This window comes from Ochotona curzoniae, unplaced genomic scaffold (assembly GCF_017591425.1).
Source record: "Ochotona curzoniae isolate NIBS_2020 unplaced genomic scaffold, NIBS_Ocur_1.0 contig_2210, whole genome shotgun sequence".
Lineage (NCBI taxonomy): Eukaryota > Metazoa > Chordata > Mammalia > Lagomorpha > Ochotonidae > Ochotona > Ochotona curzoniae.
This window is the reverse complement of record NW_024465369.1, coordinates 21,731,826-21,752,736: the sequence shown is the minus strand read 5'-3', so window position 1 is coordinate 21,752,736 and position 20,911 is coordinate 21,731,826. Positions and strand designations below refer to the sequence as shown.

The 20,911-nt window shown below is 38.9% G+C and overlaps 1 protein-coding gene across 1 annotated transcript in view; it reads left to right on the top strand.

The window, feature by feature from the left end:
• CCDC148 (coiled-coil domain containing 148) overlaps positions 1 to 20,911 on the top strand; it is a 197,272-nt gene that overhangs the window by 129,944 nt on the left and 46,417 nt on the right. The window contains exon 12 of the mRNA XM_040971994.1: positions 18,371 to 18,489. Within this exon, the coding sequence (XP_040827928.1) occupies positions 18,371 to 18,489 (119 nt within the window). The remainder of the gene's footprint in view (positions 1 to 18,370; positions 18,490 to 20,911) is intronic.

Genomic DNA, 20,911 nt, shown 5'->3' with positions numbered 1-20,911 from the left:
ATAAAGGAAATAGAGGCTGGAGAACTATCATAGTGCTGCTTCTCAGAAGGATCTAGAAGCTGTGTGTGGAGGGGACAATCCAGAGCACTGCCCTTCTTCAGAGCAAAGCCATTCTCCCAGAATTTGTGGGTCCTTATGGGAACAGTTTGTCATGAAACCCCAAAAGTTCCACTGCTGCATTTTGTCACCTAATAATGTACTGATCTAAAGAGATGAGCACAAAGAGGTGGGTACAGAAGGATGAGGGGGAAAAGCCTCAAGAGTTTGAACATGGTCTCTCTAGCAATGTAGGTATTTAAAGGAACCAGTAAATAAAACCAATAATAAATCAGTTTCAAACAGGGGTCTGAGATTCCCCACTCCTACTTTCTCTCCATACACACTCTACATAATCACCAGGACTGTTAACACTATGGATTTTACTTTCCTTGTTAGGTCAGATGCTATGGTCCTGAAACTCATAAAACCAAGCTTAATCATATGAGCCCTTTAAATCAGAGCGTTCTCTGGTTGGTCAGAGTGAATAGTCAGAAATGGAAAGTATAAGGAGGACCCACCCTGACAGTTGAAAGATTAAGGAAGTCACATGGCAATGAATGGTGCCGCTTGTAGAGGCTGAGATTAGTCCTAGTAGGTAAGAAACAAGGCAGTGACCCTTAGGGTCTAATGTTCAGGAAAAGCAAGAAATGGGCTTGGACGCAAGCAGACTTTTCTCCAGGGGAGAACCAAGTTTTGTCAAAATCTTACTTTCCATCCTGCAATACCAAGAGCAGGGTGTGCAGAAATACTGTGATAGACTCTGATTCACAAAATTCCGAGATACTGCATTCAAACTGTTAAATCTATGGTAATTTTTACACAACATTTTAAAAAACTAAATATAGATTTTGGTCCCTGGACAGGAAATGAAACCAGAAAAAAACATGGGCTTTTTTTTTTTTGAGGATGATAGAAAAATATGAGAGTATCCAAAGCAAGTTGTTAGTAGAAATGCAGATGTGAAAGATGTGGGAGGAGTAACAGCATGAAGCAGTATTCATATTACTGGAAACTGGAGCAAAGAGATCACTGTGATGTGAAGGCTGAAAGCCTAGAGAAAAAGGGCTACAGCCTGGTAGAACAGCTTCCATAAGTAATGACTACACTACCTTACAAACTAAGACTTCTAATGTGCCAAAGGCACTACCTGGCTTTATTTTTGCTGCTTTTAGTAAAAAGAAGAGAGAAATTGAGAGAATATTAAAAAGGAAAAAAATTGAATACAAACTTGGTACTTGCGGAAGTTCTCAATCTATTCAGAAGGGCAACATTGTAGTGAAGAGGGCATTGCCAGCAATAGGACATGAAGGGCTGAGTGTGTGTGAATACAGTCCTTTACAATGGCCTTGAAAAGATGAGAATATCAGAGTATCCAATTATGCCAAAGGCCCTTCCGTGAGACAATAGCTAGCACCCGTGGTCACCCAGCATTCCTGATACTTCTACCATGATCAGATCTATGCATCTAGGCTCACTCAGGAGGGGCTGAGACTTCACAAAACTCCCTATCAGCAGATGAACTGCTTGCTACAAATCAGGGAAGGGGAAAAGTGATTCCCGGAAATATGGTGTTTTATGACAGACTGGGCTGAGAAGAACATGCTGTCTTCTCTCCCCAAATTGCCAAAATAAAGTGCAGTGACTGGGCCATCTCCTGACACTGAAATGATGCTTCTCTAAAAACGCAAAAAGACAGTGTGCGGAGTGGTGCGAACGATGACCTTGAAGACCAGTGGGACCACTGACAGTTTAGACCTGGCACTGATTTCGATATCCACTTCAGTTCCCTTAAAGTTTCAGTTTTAGTTTCCTTGAAGTTACGTGCTCTTTAGGTTTGGGTTCTGTTGTCTTCCAAGCTGCTCATAAGATTGTAACCTGTTCTCCACCAATCTGCTGTATGGCATTGTAAATGGTGGTCCTATCCACCAGTCTCTTGCAGCCACGTGTCCTTGGTGTCCATCTACTGATGCGTCTGCCAATCCCCCACATCCCTGTACTCTCAATACCTGCTCCTTTGCCATAAAAGCACATTCCTTTTGTTTGTCCCTTTCTCTTTGCTCCTGTTTCTTTGCATGGCCATCTCCCATTGTGCAAATAATGACCTGCTGTGTGACTCACTGCATCTGGTGCTTCTGTTTGTGGTGATGTTTCTTAACACAGAGCTCGCCCAAACACTGCTTTATTTCTATTCAATGCCCTTACTGTCATAACTACAAAGATAATTCAAAGTAAATTCAAAGATAATTTAAGATCCCTGCATCCTGCACCAGAGTGCCAGGGTTCAATTCCAAGTTCCTAGTGCTGATGTCAGCTTCCTTCAAATGCATGCCCTGGGAGGCAGTGGTAATTTCTCAAGTAATTTAATTCATGCCACCCAAGTGGGAGACCTGAGTTGAGTTCCTGATTCCTAACAGTCCTGGCTATTTTGAACATTTGTAGAGTTAATCAGCAGGTGGAGCTCTGTGTGTCTGTCCCTGCCTCTCCTTTGTAAATACAGAAACATCATGAGAATCAAACAGGACAGTAATTAAGGAGACAAAGACAATAATAATTAGAAACAATAGTTTTCAGGTTGGTATCACCTGAAAGTTTGTCAAGTGTCACTGGGGCATAGGGTAATCACTCATTCAGTTACTTAGTAAGAATGTTCCAAGTACCTTAAGATGACAGTGGACTATACTTAGTGATTCAGTTTTCAGACCTCATACAGTTTTAAAAGTCTACCCACTCAAAATGAAATTTCTTTTTTTCCTGATACTTTTTAAAGGAATGTATTTACCCAGTCTGTTGCAAATTTAATATGGAATTCCTTGTTAGGTCAATAGATGCTTATTAAGAATAAAGAATTTCTTTAAGCTCCAAATTTGTTAGGTACAAAAATAGCTAATACAAAAAGACAGAATGCACTGAAATGAACTGTATGGAATTTGAAATGAGTTGAGCTTGACTAAACAGAAAATTAAATATACATATTTATTGGGTATATGTCAGCATGTGCATATGGAAGTGTATGTTCATACACATGAAATTAGAATGTGGCTTTAAAATTGAGTTCCTTCGCAGGCAGCACTGAGGAAGTGTTCTCCCTGGGTGGTTTGCAGAGTGCTTCTGTCCTCATGCATGCCCTGATCTTCTTTTATTTTGCAGTCCTACGTTATTAAGCTGTGTTTGGAAAATCCATTTACACACACCCCGTGCTAGTCTGATTATTCCCTAGTGCTCTGATGCTAATAGAAGTTGTTTATTTTGCCATAGTTAGGAAAGGTTCAGGGCTTAGAGTATGGACATTTCCTGGCTGACTCCAATAGGGTTCATCAACTCTATTAATTTTTCTCTTTTCCATTTGACCTTTAGTTGCTATTGCATGCACTTACTCACCACAGGAACTGCGGGATATAGACCTGTCCTCCGCTATTTCCTTCAAGTGCCTGTGGCTGATTGTCTTTGAGCTCCATCAGACACTCTGCTGTTAAGGAGCGGGGATGATACAGATTGCAGGGCTTGAGGTAGTGAGGAAAGAGCCTTTAGAAATCAGATTCAAGTCCCAAAAACATGGCTCTTGGCCTCAGAAATGGTACCCTTTGGACCTGGCCTGGGACTTCCACATTTTTTTCTGGGCCTTTTTCCTTTATCACACTCCTTGATTTGTACAACACAGACTCCTTTTACAATGGTGCATGTGTGCACATGTGAAAGAAATGATAAGCAAGGGGCAGGAAGAGGAGAGCATCATGTAGAACCAGATCACGGTTAGACCAAAATTAGTTAACAGATACATGTTGTCAGTTTGTCAGGTGTCACTGGGGCCAACTGAAATGTGAACACAGAGAAAACACTGACAGTGCTCAGCGCCACAGCACAGTTCAGATCTAAAATTGGCTTAGAGTCTTTGTTTCACATTTGTGTACAACTAAAACCTTCTCAGACTTCTGGACCTTGGGCAGATGTTTGAATCCCTCTGGACACCAGCCTGACCTCTGCTGTAATGAGCAGCCACTCACATTTCTCAGCGCAAACATCTTCTTTTCAAGGAATCACCTGCTGCTAGAGCTAAAAACAAATGTGTCAGTCTGGAGCAGCCTGCTGAATGATTTCCTTCTGTTTTATGGTTCTGTCAAAGACTGACACTACCTATGTGATCCCACAAGGTTAGAGGGAGTGAATTTAATAATTTGTTTTTTTATGTATTGATCTGATGATCCAGACATAAGAGTACCCAAAATTCCATAATTAGGAAATTAACTCTTGGGATATTAGGATGGTAAAAGGAAGTATAGAGGACCCAGCTCAGTAGCCTAGTGGCTAAAGTCCCAGTCTTGCATGATCTAGGATCCCACATCGGTGCCGGTTCATGTCCTAGATGCTTCACTTCCTATCCAGCTCTCTGCTTGTGTCCTGGGAAAGCAGTAGATGACAGCCCAAGGATTTGGGACCCTGCCGTGTTGGAGGCCCAGAACAAGCCTCTAGCTCCTGGCTTCAGATCAGCCAGCCTCGGAGTAAACCAGCGAAATGAAAAATCCTTCTCTGTCTCTCCTTCTCTGTAAATCTTTCCAATAAAAATAAATCTTTAGAAAAATAAAGAGTATATAGCTAGTAATCCAAGATAATCTGGAGGTTCAGACTGTATTTTCTGAGGACTTAATATCAAGATCCTCTGCTGGCTGACTGAAGAAATTCATGTGGAATGGAACTTTAATTATACAGAATAATTCAGAATAATTCAGCAATAATCTAATTTTAAAATGTTCATCATGTTCCTTGTTTTACTGTTGAAAGTTAGGAATGAACATTAAAGCAAGCTTGTGACATTCGCTGGTTTTAGCCTTCCAATATGTGACTGAACAGAGCCAGCTCTCAGTATGTGAATCAGTGGATGTCAAAAAAGCTAGCATGATTATCTGCAGAGGGCAGAATGGCAATCAAAGACACTCTTCTGGCTTAAACTGTCTTGTGAAAGTGAAAATTTTCTTAGAAATTCTTGTCAAAGTGGAAAGGCTGATGGAATCTAGCTATCCTTAGTCGGGATAGTTTTAAGATCAGGCAGGGAACAAGACACAGCTTGGATGATCAAGGGCCAGATGTATTTGTTTTTCTGCAAAATACTTCCCACTGGGCAAATTAAAGGGGAGAGTCTTAAAAATTAACTTCATGTGTCAAATTTTGCCTATATTTTCTGGCGAGGCCTTAATTATTCATGATTATTTGATTTTATTCATAATGACTTTATTTAATTAACAGGCACCTAACCAGTTCTTGCTATGTGCAAGGCAATGTTATGTCATTTAATCTTATCAACCCTAAAGGGCAAATGCTAATATGATTCTTGTTTTATAAATGAGGAAACACGTAGATGTTGTATAATTTCCTTAAAGTCGCATAGTCATCCAACAGTACAGCTAGGTTTTGAACCCAGACAATCTAAATTCAGGAATTATTATTTTAAACATTGTAATATCATGATTCATGATGATTAAATCAATTGGGAAAACTGTTTCAAACTATGCTTAGGAGTCATTTTCATAGCGTTAGTCTTTTCTCAATTTGTTCAATAGCTAGAATTGTTGATAACTTTATAACTCTTTAAGAACTACATGTCTACTTACTAAAAGGACTTCAGTTATGTCCTCACTAAGCCTCAGTATGTCTGTCTATTTTAGTTAATTTTCTCCTAAGACTTCTCACTGAGTTAGTAAATAACTATGGCTAACCAATTTCCAAGAAACCAAATTATTCCAACTTGATCAAAGTTGAGCATTAAATGTAAAAATTCCTTTTTTCATCATCTTCCTGCTGCTAATCATTCATTGAATAAAGAAAATCTTCATGATTTCATGATTCTGTTTTTTTTTTTTTTTAACATTAGACATTTGAGACTTCTCAGTTAAATCTACCAATCTATCTGATCTGTGTCCATTACTCTGCCTTCTCTCGCCTTGCAGTACTTGGGGTGTCTGTATTCCTGTCTAAGACCAGACCCTCCATTTGTGCCCTGAATCTTACTCAAGGTTGGCTCAATCTCTCTTCCACCATCATTTCCCCCTTTTATCTAGATCTTTCTATTATCCTACAAATACGCCATGATGACTTTTATCTAAAACATTTTTTTCCCTCAATAACATACTCCCTTTCAGAAAATCTCACAATTCCATAGCCAACACACTGTGTCCCAAACCCCTGTCTGTCAGCTATTGAATGATTTTGTTTTTTAGTCCAGCCACACTACATTTCCCAAGTTCATCACTGACCTCCACACTTTTAATTTCAGTGATCAGTTCTTAGTTCTCACTTTACTTGCATCATAATTTTGCTAATCTTGACTTCTTCCTTTAAAAACACAATTCACTTGAATTCTGGTAAGCTATGATCTCTTTGTTCTATCACACTGTTATCTATCTGCTCAGTAACCTCAGAGTAATCTCATCAGTCTTCTCCTGAGCTCTGGAATGTCCCAGTAGTGCAGTCCTCTTAGTGTGTTCACGTTATAGGTGACCTCCACCAAACTAATATAATTTTATATACATGTACATACTGGAAATACGAAATAATATCTCTAGCTCGACTTCTCTTTTGGACTCCAAACTTTTGTCTTACTATCTCAAGTCAAATGTTAGTTTCATTCCTTCTTTTTCATTCAAGCATATTCCTTTTCTTGTGCTACTTTTCTTAACCAATTTAAATCTATTCTCCCAGTAGTTGGGCCAAAAGCCTAGGTATTGGCTTTGATTCATATTCTCTTTATCCCCTTACCTATTAGTATAAATAAAGGACCCACCGTTAAAACAGTCAAGACTGTTACTGGACTTCCTAATGTCCTAATTTCTCTTTTCCTGTTTCTACTATTCTCCTCCAATCTGTTGTCTATACAGAAGGCCAACTGCACATTCTAAGAACTATTTCAGATCCTGTTTCCCCTCTGCTGGAAACTTACCAAAAGCTTACCAGTGGACTCCAAAGAAAAATTCAGGAGTCCTAGCTGGCATACATGACTCTGCAAGATCTGCCTTCTGCCTGCATCAATATTACTTGGATCTCCTATCCCACTTTTCCCCTGCTGAGGTTCTGTTCCAGCTAGGGTGGCCTCTGGAATAACCATAGTACATGTTCCCATATACTTTTTTTAAAAATTTTGATTGTTTTATTGGAAAGTCTGATATACAGAGAAGAGAGACAAAGAAGAAGATCTTCCATCCAATGATTCATTACCTACATGGCTGCAACAGCTAGAGCCGAGCTGATCTGATCTGAGCCAGGAGCCTCTTCTGGGTCTCCCATGCAGGTCCCCAGGCTTTGGGCCACCCTTGACTGCTTTCCCAGGCTGCAAGCAGGGAGCTGGATGGGAAGCAGGGCTGCCAGGATTAGAACTGGCATTCATATGGGATCCTGGCATGTGCAAGGCAGGATTTGAGCTGCTAGGCTGCCGCACTGGTTCCTCCTATAGGCTTTTGTACTAAAACAGTTACCTCCTTATTACACTCTATGTATCTTTATCTCACTATATATCTGTCTGCCTATCTCGCTCAGCTTTCAGTATCATCAAATAACTTTTGAGATAATGCCCTTGATGATCCAACTCAAAATGACACTATCCCTATCACAATGTATGCTCTATTTTTTCTTTTAGCATTTATTACTCTCTGACATCTATTTGTTTATTGGCAATTTTCATGTTTCCTTATAGGGAAGACCCACAAAAGATAATTTATCTTTTTTGCTCTATTCTCAGTACCCAGCACACAGCTTTCAAAAGATATTAAATTAATTAATGAATTTAATGAATGAGCTGTATAAAAGTATATTTTGATGTTGAGGTAACTAAGAGGGTGTCTAAGTTGGGTGACCTTGTGCATGTTATATCAGTTTTGAGATATTGCCTCCTCAGTTGTAAAATTAGGTGTTTGGGTTAAATGATTATAAAAATCACCTCTACTCTCTAAAGTCATGATTGAATGACTCTGAGGTTTGATTAGTTTTCACTGTAACACATCAGATTTTGAAATACAACATCCTCAGTATACTCCCTTTCTTAATGACTGGTGAAGAGAAAGAAATTAAAGAAGATTACAGACAAATTCATTCAGCAACACCAACACATGACACCATCATTATGTAATATTTCAGTGTCCATATTGAAAATAGGCCTTCTTTCTAAAGGTGACACAACAGTTATTTTTTAATCCACCTGGCATTTCAATTAAAAGGGAGATAAGTAATGTGTTTATTCCAGAATACAGTCTTGGATCATTTTTTTATAAGGACATAAGGCTACATCATAGCAGAAAACAGCTTATGGGCAATGTGTACAGACAGCTCTGATGTGGGGGGCTATTTATGTAAGTTACTAGTGTACTCGCTGAATAGGGTTAGTGTTGTCTATTTACACAAGTAGACCACATGGAGGACTTCAGTTTTATGGTGCTGGGTATCTTTCTGTTGGGAGATAACCACTATTCTCTCTTCTCCATGGCCCAGAGGGTTGTGATATGTGACTTCTTAGTTTCAGTCTTCCGATTGGATTCAGCCAAGTAAAACAAAAGTGATGAGCATGAGGAAGGAGACTGAGGCTGGGAGAGTTATTTGTCTAGTTCCTTACCTGAAGGGTTTGTGCTAACTCTCTGAATCAATCAGTGGTCTCACCTCCTGTCAAGTTGTCCTACCTGCCAAGCCTTCTCTATCACTTTCTGTATCACCTGGAAAAGACGCCTTACCCTGAATGATTGCTTATGGTTACCCTACTTTCCAATCCTTAGCTAATTGTCCGCTTATCACATTCTTGTTATTTTAGCTCAGTTTTGATAAGTGCCAAGTATTTCTGATTAAAAATCATTAAAATATAAAACCAATGAGAGAACATGAAACAGGAAATTTGGAGTATGGGAGTAAAGGTATGCTAGCAAACCAAGACCAAAGAGGGGTGTTCCAATTGAACATGGTGAAGGTCAAAGGAAAGCATCTGGCTCTCACCTGCTAATAACAGACAATCCCAGGACCTCAGGAGCTGGCGTGATATATGGAACGATGAAATGGAACCTGTCTGATGGATACTGTGTTATATTGCATTAGCCTTCTTAATATCTGTGGCATAAAATTAAAATTATGGTTCTGTGAGACTTATCTAGAGTCAGTGAAAGTGATGCCACATGCAAGGTCATAAAGAATGCTATATAGGTGATAGCTAGAGAATTCTTGTTGTTTAATTTGATACAGAGGAATTGGGAAACCTCAGGAATGAATAGTAGTCATGCCTCTAGATGCTTCTAAATGTTGATCACCTTGCCTAGACTTAAAGCAATTCATTTGTATGGTATTTTATATTGGAGAGCATAAAAAGCATTCTGAATAAATTAAAAAAATCACCCTAATTCGAAAACATTACCAAAAACCCTTATTAGTAAAATCCCTCTAACCCCCACCAATGTGGATATAGAGGCATTTACTTAGTGAGAACCATAGTACTTTGTTTTTTTTCTTAGGCGCATGCCCTCATTTTTGTTGTAACTTGCTTATTTTCCTCCCACATACTTTCACTTGTTGCAAAATGTTTGATCAATGTGGTGTATTTTGTCAAACTAAGATTTTAAGGGTTACATATGTTATTTCCCAAGGTTTTCCCACTTTTTAAGGCTTTGATAAGCACACCTGCACAAAAAATGTTTAAATATGTCCCTGGTTTTTAACCCTTCAAAACTATTTGAAAGACTTACTTATTTTTATTTGAAAGGCAGATTTTACAGAAAGAGGGGAGATATGGAGAGATCCTCATCTGTTAGTTCACTTCTTAAATGACCACAGCAATCAGAGCTGAGTTGATCTGAAGCTGGGAGCCAGGATCTTCTTATAGGTCTCCCACATTGACACAGTCCCCCAAGGCTTTGGGCCATCCTCTGCTGCTTTCCCAGGCCACCAGCAGAGAGCTGCGTCAGAAGTGGAGCAGCCAGGGCAAAAACCTGCACCCATATGGGATGCCGGTGCTTGCTGGTGGAGGATTACCCTGTATGATACCAAACCAGCACCTCAAAACTTATTTCTTAATGCTTTTACCAGTATTCTTATTTGCCCTCCTGAAAGAATATCACAGTTTAACCTCGTCCCTGCCACATATTAGGAGTTTGGTGACTAAAACATTCAAGTTTAGGGCACTGGTAGGAAGTTGAAATATAAACTATCTGGAAGGGGATCCATTAAGTTCAAGCAGCCAGGCAGTTTTGAAAACAAAACATCTCACTTGGGTTTCTTGGCCCTGTAGTGATTTTTCCAATTTTTACACTATGAATGCCTTGCAAGTCATTTCTGAAGCCAAACTTTTATTCATGAGCTAAAGTCAGCCCAAGGTTGAAGCTTACAGAGGGTTGCTCTATCTTGAAATACAGAAGAGATAACCTTGGCAGAATGTTTTGAGGGCAAGAGTGACTAGGTCTTTGTCTCTAACATAATCTTACACACATCTTAACTCTAGCTCCAGTAGGCATCTTCATTTAGAGAACTGGCAGGTTAGGATTTATTGCCCCTCCTCACCCACAGATTGGTTCATTGATTGAAAACTGGTATCACTGTCTAATGTAACTGCTTTGAGATTTATATGAGCCAATATAAGAAGGGTATTTTTGCAATGTTTCATTTTTATAATCCTTCTCATTGTATTAGTTTAGCAAACGTATTTCTTCCACCCTCTTCTGCAAGATCTCGTGCTAGATAAACAGTAAGCACACAACAAAAAATGGTGCTTACCTGCTAGAAATTCACACAAATGTGAATGAAAAATTATTGGCTAAAACAGATTAGCAAATTGATAGGAGTCATATTTCACATTTCAGTTCTAATGATTTTATGATATAAATAGCATCACAAATCTGAAATAGTTAGAAAAAACATTTTGAAGTAAGCTTAAATTTTTAATTACCACAGTGGCCAGGGCTAGGGAACCCTGAAGGTGGGAGCCAGGATTCTAATCCAGATTTCCTCCGTGGGTATCAGGGATTCGTCTACTTGAGCCGTCACCTGCCTCCTCACAGTGTGTACGTCAGCCGGAGGCTGGAGTCAGGGACAGCAACATGGATCACAGGCATCTTAACCTCCATGCCAGACAATGTCTCCTAAAAGGATGCTTTCTTAGGAAGAGGTCCCAGTATGTTTTTTATGTGCACAAACCTGCCTTATAGTGTGGTATTGCATAATCCAGGCCAAAGGAGCTCTTTTGGTTGCAAGGAACTATCTAAATGTTAACTAGAGTGTGGAAAATGGAATAAAAATGTTTTAATGATTTAAAGTGAATGGAACTGGGTATTTTAAACATTTTATTTTTTATCTTGGGTATCCAGTTAAGTGTTATGACCTTCAGCTGAATAAATCATGAAGGCCCTAGGATAACTACCTGGGAGCAACATATGGAAGTCTACTTGTTCACAGATTCATTATCTACAGGTAGCTTGAGAGTGGAGGACAGCTGTTTTCTACTATAGCGCTGTAGTCTTGATTTTCTCCTTTCTGTGTATAAGCCAGAAATTCTTATTCCATCTTGAGTTTCATGGTTTGTAATGTTAGTTTAAGTGCTTTAACTTTGACACACTCTCATACCAATATTGTTATGATTAGACTTTTTAATGTGAAGTTATTCTAGAAGATTACACAGGTAAGCTATAAAAATGATCTCAAACCTTTTAAGAATTAGATAGCATTGTTTTGGCTCATAAGTCTTTAGGGAGAGTAGTTTCAGTTTATTATGCTTTTTACTGGCTTAACTTTATAAAATGAACAGAACATGGGACTGTGAAAAGAACTGTCTTGCATCCAGTACATACTCAATGGTGATAAGAGAGAGTCTAATGAAATTTTTTTTTTGTTTGACTTCCACATGAGGTCTCCTCACATCAAACAAAGGACAAACTTGGATTCTCCAATAACTGCAGTATCATAAAGAACACCCAAAATGTCTTTTAAAAAATTGGTATATTTAAGTTCTGTGTTCAACAAATGTCCAAAGGGATGGCTAAATGCTCTTTTCTTTGACTTTAATTTGAGGCTTGCAAAGCCAGTCATTCTTGCTCCTATTAATTGATGGAAAGTGAATGGAATTGTCCTTAGGGAAGTATTTAGTTCAGCCTTTACTACCCTGCATATAAAAACTGCTGGCCTGGTTCCATCACAAGCTGTTGTTTTTGGACCTTCCAGTAACATAACAGTAATCAATTAAATCTCATAATGTGTCAGGCATGAAACAAAGTGCTATGAATGGAAAGACAAATAATTCAGATAAACATGGGAAATGCTAAGATAAGGAAATGTAAGTAGCATTAGAGGGAACATCCAGCTAGGTCTAGGGTAGGGGGCTAGGAAGAGATTTAGAAGGCAATGATAAAAATCAGTCTTAAAAAGGAGGGTTTTACCAGGGATTAGGGCAGGATAGATTGAGCATTTACTACAGGCCTGCAAATACATCAGTAGCAGTCCAGAAAGGAAAATGGGGGAAAAAAATGTAAAGGAATTCAAAGCAGGATATTGAAAGACATATAATAAAAGGGCTATTGGTGTGCCAAATGGAGCTAAGATTTGTCCTGGAGGGTTCAGAGACAGACTCGGAGGCCGTGGCATTTGTTTTGGCCTTAAAGACAAAATGGGGACAGAAGAAGAGGGAAATTAAGTCATTCTAACAGAGAAGGCTGTGCGAAAATTAGATAAGCATCACCATCCTCTATTGATTTCTCATCCTAGGAATATTTAATTCTGTGGCAAAGGCCATTTTTAAGCAGGTTTCCAGTACTGAATTCTCCCTTGAACCATCCATTTTACAGATGTTTGTTAGATGTTTCCACTTAAAGGTCTCAGGGTTACACCAAAACTGAACTCCTGAGTCTTTTCTTTAAAATCAGGTATTCATCCAATATTCCATCCCAGTTCTTGATATCACTGCCTAACCAGTTTGGTTAAGCAAACCTACCATCTTTATTGCCGTCTTCCATTCTCCATACACATTCAGCCTGTCAGTAGCACAGCTCAACGTTGAACTTTCTCTTTAGTTCCTCCATTAGCCATTCTTTAATAGTCAGAGCAGTATTTTTAAAATGTAAGTTATAATATAGTACTGTCTTAATTTTTGATTTTTTACCATCTAATAATTTTTCATGCTAATGTGATATAAATACAGAGAATAGATTCAGTGTAATTCATAGATACAATTCTAAACATTTGACATTTCCTGTACTCCCACTGTCCCTCCTTCCCTCTGCTTTTTACTCTTGTTTTAAACTTCTAATAACTTTCTCATTTCTAAAATTAAATCCTGGCTTAATCATCTCTAGTCTCACCCATGTCTTACTTAACACAAACCACTTGCTACAGCTGCTTTGGCCTTATCTTCTCCCCTCTTTCCAAAGTTCTGTTATATTTTCCCACTCATGGCTAATTTCTCATCTTTCATGTTTTCCTCCAATTGTCTTTAAAATGTCTAATATTTTTTTCCAAACTTTTCTAAATGATCCCTTGTTTCCATCTTAGAAGTTCACACTCAGTGTACTGGCCTGTTCATTTACCTATTATTGTTTCTCTCCCTTCCATAAGGTATCAGTTCCATGGGACAGAGGCTTACTCTCTCTAAGTACCATGTTCCAAGCACAGGCAGAGAAACTGGCTTCAATTACATCTCAAAGAATGTCTGTTGAACAACTGAAGGACAATCATGTTTTTGAGACTATTCAGGGTTAAAATAAACGAGTATTCAGAAACATCTAACGAAGTTTTAAAGGAATATTTGATCCTTTGCAAGGCACCAGTAAAAACAGTGAATTTGAGGTAGACATCATAAATAGGAGTGAGGAATAAAACAGGTAGAGAGGTAGAGAAGAGCAAGTATTCTATGGTGCTTAGCTGAAATACTGGTCTTCTGGGTATAAAGTCTTCAAAAATGTGTTAATTAAAGGCTAGCTGTTTTTCAGTGTTAGGAGAAGGAAGCAGTTCTGACTATAGAATTTATGCTTAGAATTCAAGATCTTAGAGCTGAAACTGTTTTTAATGAAAATAGAATCTTGGAGAAGGTGATTTTCTGTATTGGATTATGTCAAGGGCTTGTGAAGCTGTAAGGATCCAAGGCATTCAAGGCAGAAGGACTGTGCTGCAGAGGGCTGTAACCTGGGCCCTGAAAATCCCCACGTGCAGTGTCGAGGAAGGGGAGATGGTAAAATGCATATCAAAAGCAAAAGGAAGTGTTCTTGGAAAGGATCATGGTGGTACAAAACCTGCAAGTAACACGGATAATGTCCCAAACCACTCTTCAGCCACATGGCACATGGGGCATCAGCATGTGGGTGTCTCTCACTCTAGAGAATTTCAGTGACAAGAAGAAGTGGTGTTCTAAAGGATGAGTATGTACATGGCATAACGTATGAGGATACGTAGATTCCTGGAGGCTCAGTAGAAAGCACTGGGAATGATAGTAACATGAGAGTGCGGGGGTGGAGTGGAGCTTACACTACAGCAATGGTAATAAATGGTCCTGAGAGTTCAAGAAGTCTCAGGTATCACAGACTCCTAGGAGCCACACAGGGCAGCACAACAAGGGTTATCAGAACACTGAAAATGCAAGCAGCTTAGGATTGGTCTGCATGAATTAAGAGATTGTCTGCCAAAGCCTGCCCTTCCCTTGAGGTTTGACGCTGAAAGTAAGGAAAGGTTATTAGATTTCTGGGACCCAGAGAAAAATGTTCTTTGATAGTTAAATATTTATTTTTAAAAAGTTTTAAGGAGCTCTGTTTTTCTGATTATGAAATACATATTCATTACTAAAAAGATAATGCAGAAAAGAATTCAGAATAAAATTAGCCTACATCGGAGAATCAAGATGGTGGAATAGGGAAAGAACAAGCTTAAACAGATGGAGAAATACTACACAGTGTGAAGCAGAGAGGGCACATCCCAGGAAATAGAAGAGGACAAAATAACAGCAGAGGGGTACTCAGAGACTGACAGACACAGGAAGGCAGCTGACGCAATAGTATGGTGTTGCAGTGACTGATACATCAGCAGCATTCAGCTAACGGTAATCTGAATTCCACCAGCAGCCAGAACTCCACCAGCAACCAGGTGGGAAGGGACATTTACCGGGAGCTCCACAGGTGAACCCAGACCAAGAACTGTCTGCCTGCTGGTCTGTTTGATTTGCCCAGAGACAGAGCAGCAGATCCCAGATGGGCAGTGTGGGAATAGGGTGTATTTCCTAGCCCAGCCTGCCTCCTAGAGCTATATCAGGCACCACTTTGTTCAAGGAGGCAAGGGCTATGGGGCAGGAATAAACATGCAAGGAGCTGGGAGTGAACTCATTCTGACTCAATGAACTGCAAGAACATGGCATCTTACAGGTTGTACCCAAGACAGGTCTGCAGGGACAACAGTGAGCTGTGCATGTGCTGAGCTAGAAAGAACTCACTGAGCTCAGTGCATTGCACAGGTCCCACAGGAAAATAATACTGCATATGGCATTGTATGGGTCAAAATAGGTCTGTGTGGACCTCAGACCTAACGGCTAACAGGTTCTGGCAAGATCAGCACCAGCAATAATCTAGCTGTGTAGGACAGCTGGTGTCTCCACAATCCTGGGACGTACTCCAACTGAAGTGGGAGAAAGATTGTACAGACAACGGTGCAACCTCAGTACAGAATCACAGGAGATGAAGAGTAGTGAGCCAGGAGCTGGGGCTATTGAGACCATGGTGGAAATTTAACATTAAGAACCCAGACCTGGAACTTGCTGGAGGGAGTGGCACAACTGACTGCAAATGAAGAGCCATGTACCAACTGCAATAAGTAAAATTGAACTGTAGACCTGTGGGTGATAGAGCTTAGAAACTTCCCCCAAGGAGAAGAATCTGATAACCAGAAGTACAATGACCAAGAGCAAAAGAAGAGACAGAGGCACAATTTATATTACTGAAGACTCCCCTGCAAAGCAGTGAAAGCCTTTGCCAACCTCAGAGTTCATTGAGGAAGATGGAGAAAATGGGGTATACAGAATTCAGAAAACTTGTTACAAAACTTCTTATCAACAATGAGTAGCACATAAAGCAGGCATTCAAGGAATGTAATGAATATGTCACACTGGAAATGAATCAAATGAAAGCTGATAAATCAAAAATTAACAATACAGTGGAGCAAACTAAAAGTGCAGTGTAGTCTCCAACACAGAATGAAGGAGGCAGAAGAAAGAATCTCAAAATTAGAAGATATTTCCTGTCACCAGGGGGAAGCAAACAAAAAGCTGGAAGCAGAGCGGATCAGGCCAGAAAAAGTATTCAAGAATTGAAAGACACTATTAAAAGGCCAAATATAAGAGTTATGGGAGTCCCAGAAGGTGCAGAAAGAAAAGCTGGGTTTACAAATGTATTTAATGAAATAATAAGGGAAAATATCCCTAATCTAGAGAAAGAATTGGGAAACAACATCCAGGAGGGGCACAGAACTCCCAACAGGGTTGACCAAAAGCAATCTTCATCAAGACACATGATAATCAAGCTCTCTTCAATCAAATATAAGGAAAAGATCCTTAAATGTACATGTGAAAAAAAGTCAATTGACATATAAAGGAATGCCACTTAAACTCACAGGAGACCTCTCACAGGAAAATCTACAGGCCAGAAGAGAATGGAGTAATATATTCCGGATTCTAAAAGAAAAAAATTGTTGGCACAGAACATACCCAACAAAGCTTTCCCCATTCAGTATAATGCTGGCATTGGATTTTTCATATATTGTTTTGATTGTTATGGAATATTTCTGCTGTGTCTATCTTGCTTAAGGTTTTTAGCATGAAGTGGTGTAGGATTTTAACAAATGCCTTCTCTGTATCTGTTGAGATGATGCACTTATGACTGATTGTGAAGGACTATATTATTGTAATGACATGGGGGAAATTAGTGGGGATGACTGATTGTGAAGGACTATATTATTGTAATGACATGGGGGAAATTAGTGGGGAAAGTGGGAATTTGGGGAGGAGCGAAGAAAATCTGGAGCCCATGGAACTGTATCCTGGAATAAATTATTTAAAAGATATCAAAAAAATTAAGATTTTTGAGAATTCCCAAAGAGAGATAGCATAACTATTGTCAATATTTTTTAATCTGGCATTCATAGAATTTCTTGATTGATTCTGGAATTGTTAAGGTTCCAGAATATTCCTTGTTCATCAGTATTTCCTCTTTTCCACTGATCTTCATTCTCTTACTTTTCATTCTTCATTCTTCATGCTCCCACAATTTCTAGCTCCATCTCTATTCTCCCTACAAACTCAGTCATCCATAGTGACTATCATTTCATCCTGAAGTAATCCAGTTATTCAGTTAACATCGAATGGCTGCCACTATTGTGGCTGCTGTGTTGCTTTTGGCTGTGGCCATGATGTATGCTTTATTGGTTCTCTAGGAGTGAAACTACTATATTTATAGGATAATTTTTACAAGAGAAAATGTCACTTAGCAGGTGAGGCAGACTCTTCTTCTTCCAACAGACCCCCTGCTGCCGGTCACTCTGAGCTATTCCCTGCTGATACTTTGCTTTTTATCAATAAGATCCATCCTCTTGATCCAGACTCAACATGGTGGGGTTGAGTGGAAGGATGGGCTTCTTTCCATTAAACTCTTGAGTTCAGTCACCTTATCAAATTGAAGGATCCTAAATAAAGGCTTAATCCCTCTACAGACAGCACATGTGCCCTTACTGCATTTTCATTCTTGCCTGTATTTCCAGAGAAAAGAAATAAAAAGGGCAGGCTATAGACAATACTTTCATCATTTTGTACTTGATAAGCTCGACCTTTGTTTTACCACATAATTCAAAACTACTCTATACCACAACTCTGCTAATTTGTTCGCTTCCTCCTTCCTCCCACCCATCTCCTGCCACTTCCCCAGATGCATGGAGCTGTCAACATCCTGCTGTCCATTAGCATAAATAAATCCATGCTTTTAAAGTAAAAAATAGCTCTCATGCTGTGTTTGTTGAAGATTGCATTACCATAAGTCTAAAAATATTCTTGAGTAACAGGTAGAACATACATTTTAGGGAAAATAACATGCTTTTAACGTGGTTCCCTGAAAGTTGATGATTAAAAGCTCAGATCTCAGTACAAGTTATATTTCCGCTTCAGAATCTGTTAAACCATGATGTTTTTCAAGGCATCTGCATTCATATTTTAATTTTTTCTGTTGAAAATATATTGTAGGCAAATGAAAAAAAAAGATGAAATGCCATTTAAATGTGATCTTTTTTATGAAACAATGGATAATGTTATAGCATTCCCCCTCATTTTTACATCTGTTAATTGAAATCTTATGTTACATTTGTACAATAGATAAAAAAATACTTGGCTGAGAAAGAACAGAAGTGGCAAGAAATGGAAATGAGAGATCTCAGGCGCCTAGAGGAACTAAAGAAATTAATGGCTGCACAGGCGGTAAAAGACAAAGAAAGGTAAAAGAAAAATTTAATCTGTGTACCAACAGAGATGGCAAATGGAGTCTTTTGTCATGTGTTAAGATGAACTAAATGTTCAGAAGGAGCATTTTTCCACACATAATGTAACCATTCAATATTTATATTCACAAGTAGATGAAGTGATTACTATAATGTTTTAAACTCATTCATAAAGGAACCTCTAGTTTTTCACATTTTGTTTCTTGATATCCCAGTTAAAACCCTCACAGTTTTATGGTGTTTTGTTGCCCACTGTGTTCATGAAATAACACTGGCTGCTGCTGCGACTTAATATTTTGGCCCAGGAGGTAAAAACCATTATTCCAAAAAGAAGGGAGAGACCCTGCTATTTACTGTGATGGACTCAGGAGAGAAAGATTCATAATTGTACAGCGCTGTATGGTTATATGTAATATTCTTAGAGCTTACTCCATATATGAAAAAAACAAACCCTCTGTACTTCCTAGAACTGTAATTCTAAAGCCAGAAAAGACATTTGATAACAAGTAGCCTGGTCACATTTAGCATATGACTCTACCAAAACATTGGTTTTCTCAAGGTAACTGTATCAGTCAGGATCCATGCAAAGACAGAACAGGAAAAGTGCAAGACAGAACAGGAAAAGTGTGAGGAAATCCCTGCTATATAAACAGATAGAGAAACATTGTAAAGAACCCCCTGTTGGTAGAAGAAAGGTTCACATGGAATAAACTGGCTTGGAATGGGAGTCATTTCCCACTGTTCCATTCAGATTCCGTCGCATAGACTGTGCTTATTGCCAACTGTACAAGAAGTTGCTGGCTGGGCTAAACCAAAGGTAGTTCATGGTTACTGGTGAAGCATGAAGCACTCCACTTGTGGAATGGAGAGAAGGGCAGGCAAGCCAAACCAGGAATTTAACCACTGACATTCTTATAGGACTTAATGGGAATCTGATCAGGGGAATAGCTAAGAGATTTTATTAAAAATTGATCATGTGGGTGCCACAGATCTCTACAGGCAAAAGAAGTACTGGGTGTCCCATGAATATGTTGAAGTTGAGGTTCACCTGCATCTGGAAGTGTCATTTGTAAACTGTGTGACCCCTATCCCCACCTCTAGTCACCAAGGTTGCAGAGAGAACTCCAACTGAGATCAATGTTAAGCAGTCTTAAAGGATTTTTGGGTGAGATTCACAATGGTCTCCACACATCTCGATTTTACAGTATAATCTTTCATTGAGGAAAAAAAAAACTACAAACATAGCAAAGGCAGTGTTCAAGCTTTAGAGGTCAAGCAGCCAATATTAACCAGATCGGCAAGTGCGACCCAATTCAAGGGAGCCACAGTTCAGAAACAGGAAACAAGAACACTCAACCAAGTACACACTGAAGGGCAAGGCAAAGGCAGTGATGAAAAGCCTGCTGGAGCCATCTAAAACTAACTGGAAATTTAAAAGCATGGGAAAACAGATGTAGAGCCCCAGCTTTAGGACACATGCTTCTAATAGAATCACTCCTTATAGTCAGGGGCCCCCTGATTAGAGTCATTTCAGTCTCTTGCTTCCTGTCCCAGTAATTATCAAGATTAGCTGATTCAGAATTTCAGTTGAAAAGGAAAGGAAAATCAGATTACATAACAGGGAGAAAAAATAGGTTTATTACAACATAGCAGAAATTACTAAGGACAAGAAGGCAGGAGGCCAGGGTTAGGATCTCAGTACATCCTCAAGTCCTAGGCCTTAAACTTAAGGGTCTTTGAGCTTCTGTTGAAGTGTTGTAAATTTAGATAATGATGGAGTCAATACTTGAATTCAGTGGGAAATCAGTGAAGGGAGTCTAAAAATATCAGGAAATATAAGAGAAATTCTTCTGGAGAAAAAAAAAAGATGGTGGTGTTGTTTGCAAAATCATTGTATTTCATGTGCATCTTAGTTAGAATTCAACAATCCAACATTGCTGATAACTTTTATTTCTGGAAGCAACCAAAAGCTGTGTTCTTTTAAACTTCTAGCATTGTGGTTGGTTGGTTAGTACAGGTTGCGTGTGTACGAGTTACTGCAATATAATTCACAAAACCCATGTGTGGTATTTTAACCATAGACAAAGTTCTTTGTTTCATGTCAGAATAAGAAGGCATGAAACATCTCCCAGATCTGCCATGAAAACATGCATACAGGCTGGAGAGCTTGAAAATGTCTGTCATTTACTTCTTTTCTATCTTTGAATTCTAAGATTAAGTTTCTTAAAGAAGATAGCCATAAATAAACTGATATGAGGTTGACCCATATGAAAGTCATTATTAAAAGTGAAAATGGTTGATTACTGGAAATTCCATGTAGTTCAATATAAATGGCTTAGTAATTCATTTTGTTTAATTATATTTCCCCTTTGCATCTTTTGAAATGTCTTTTATCTTTATTTTATTGAAATTGCTTCTG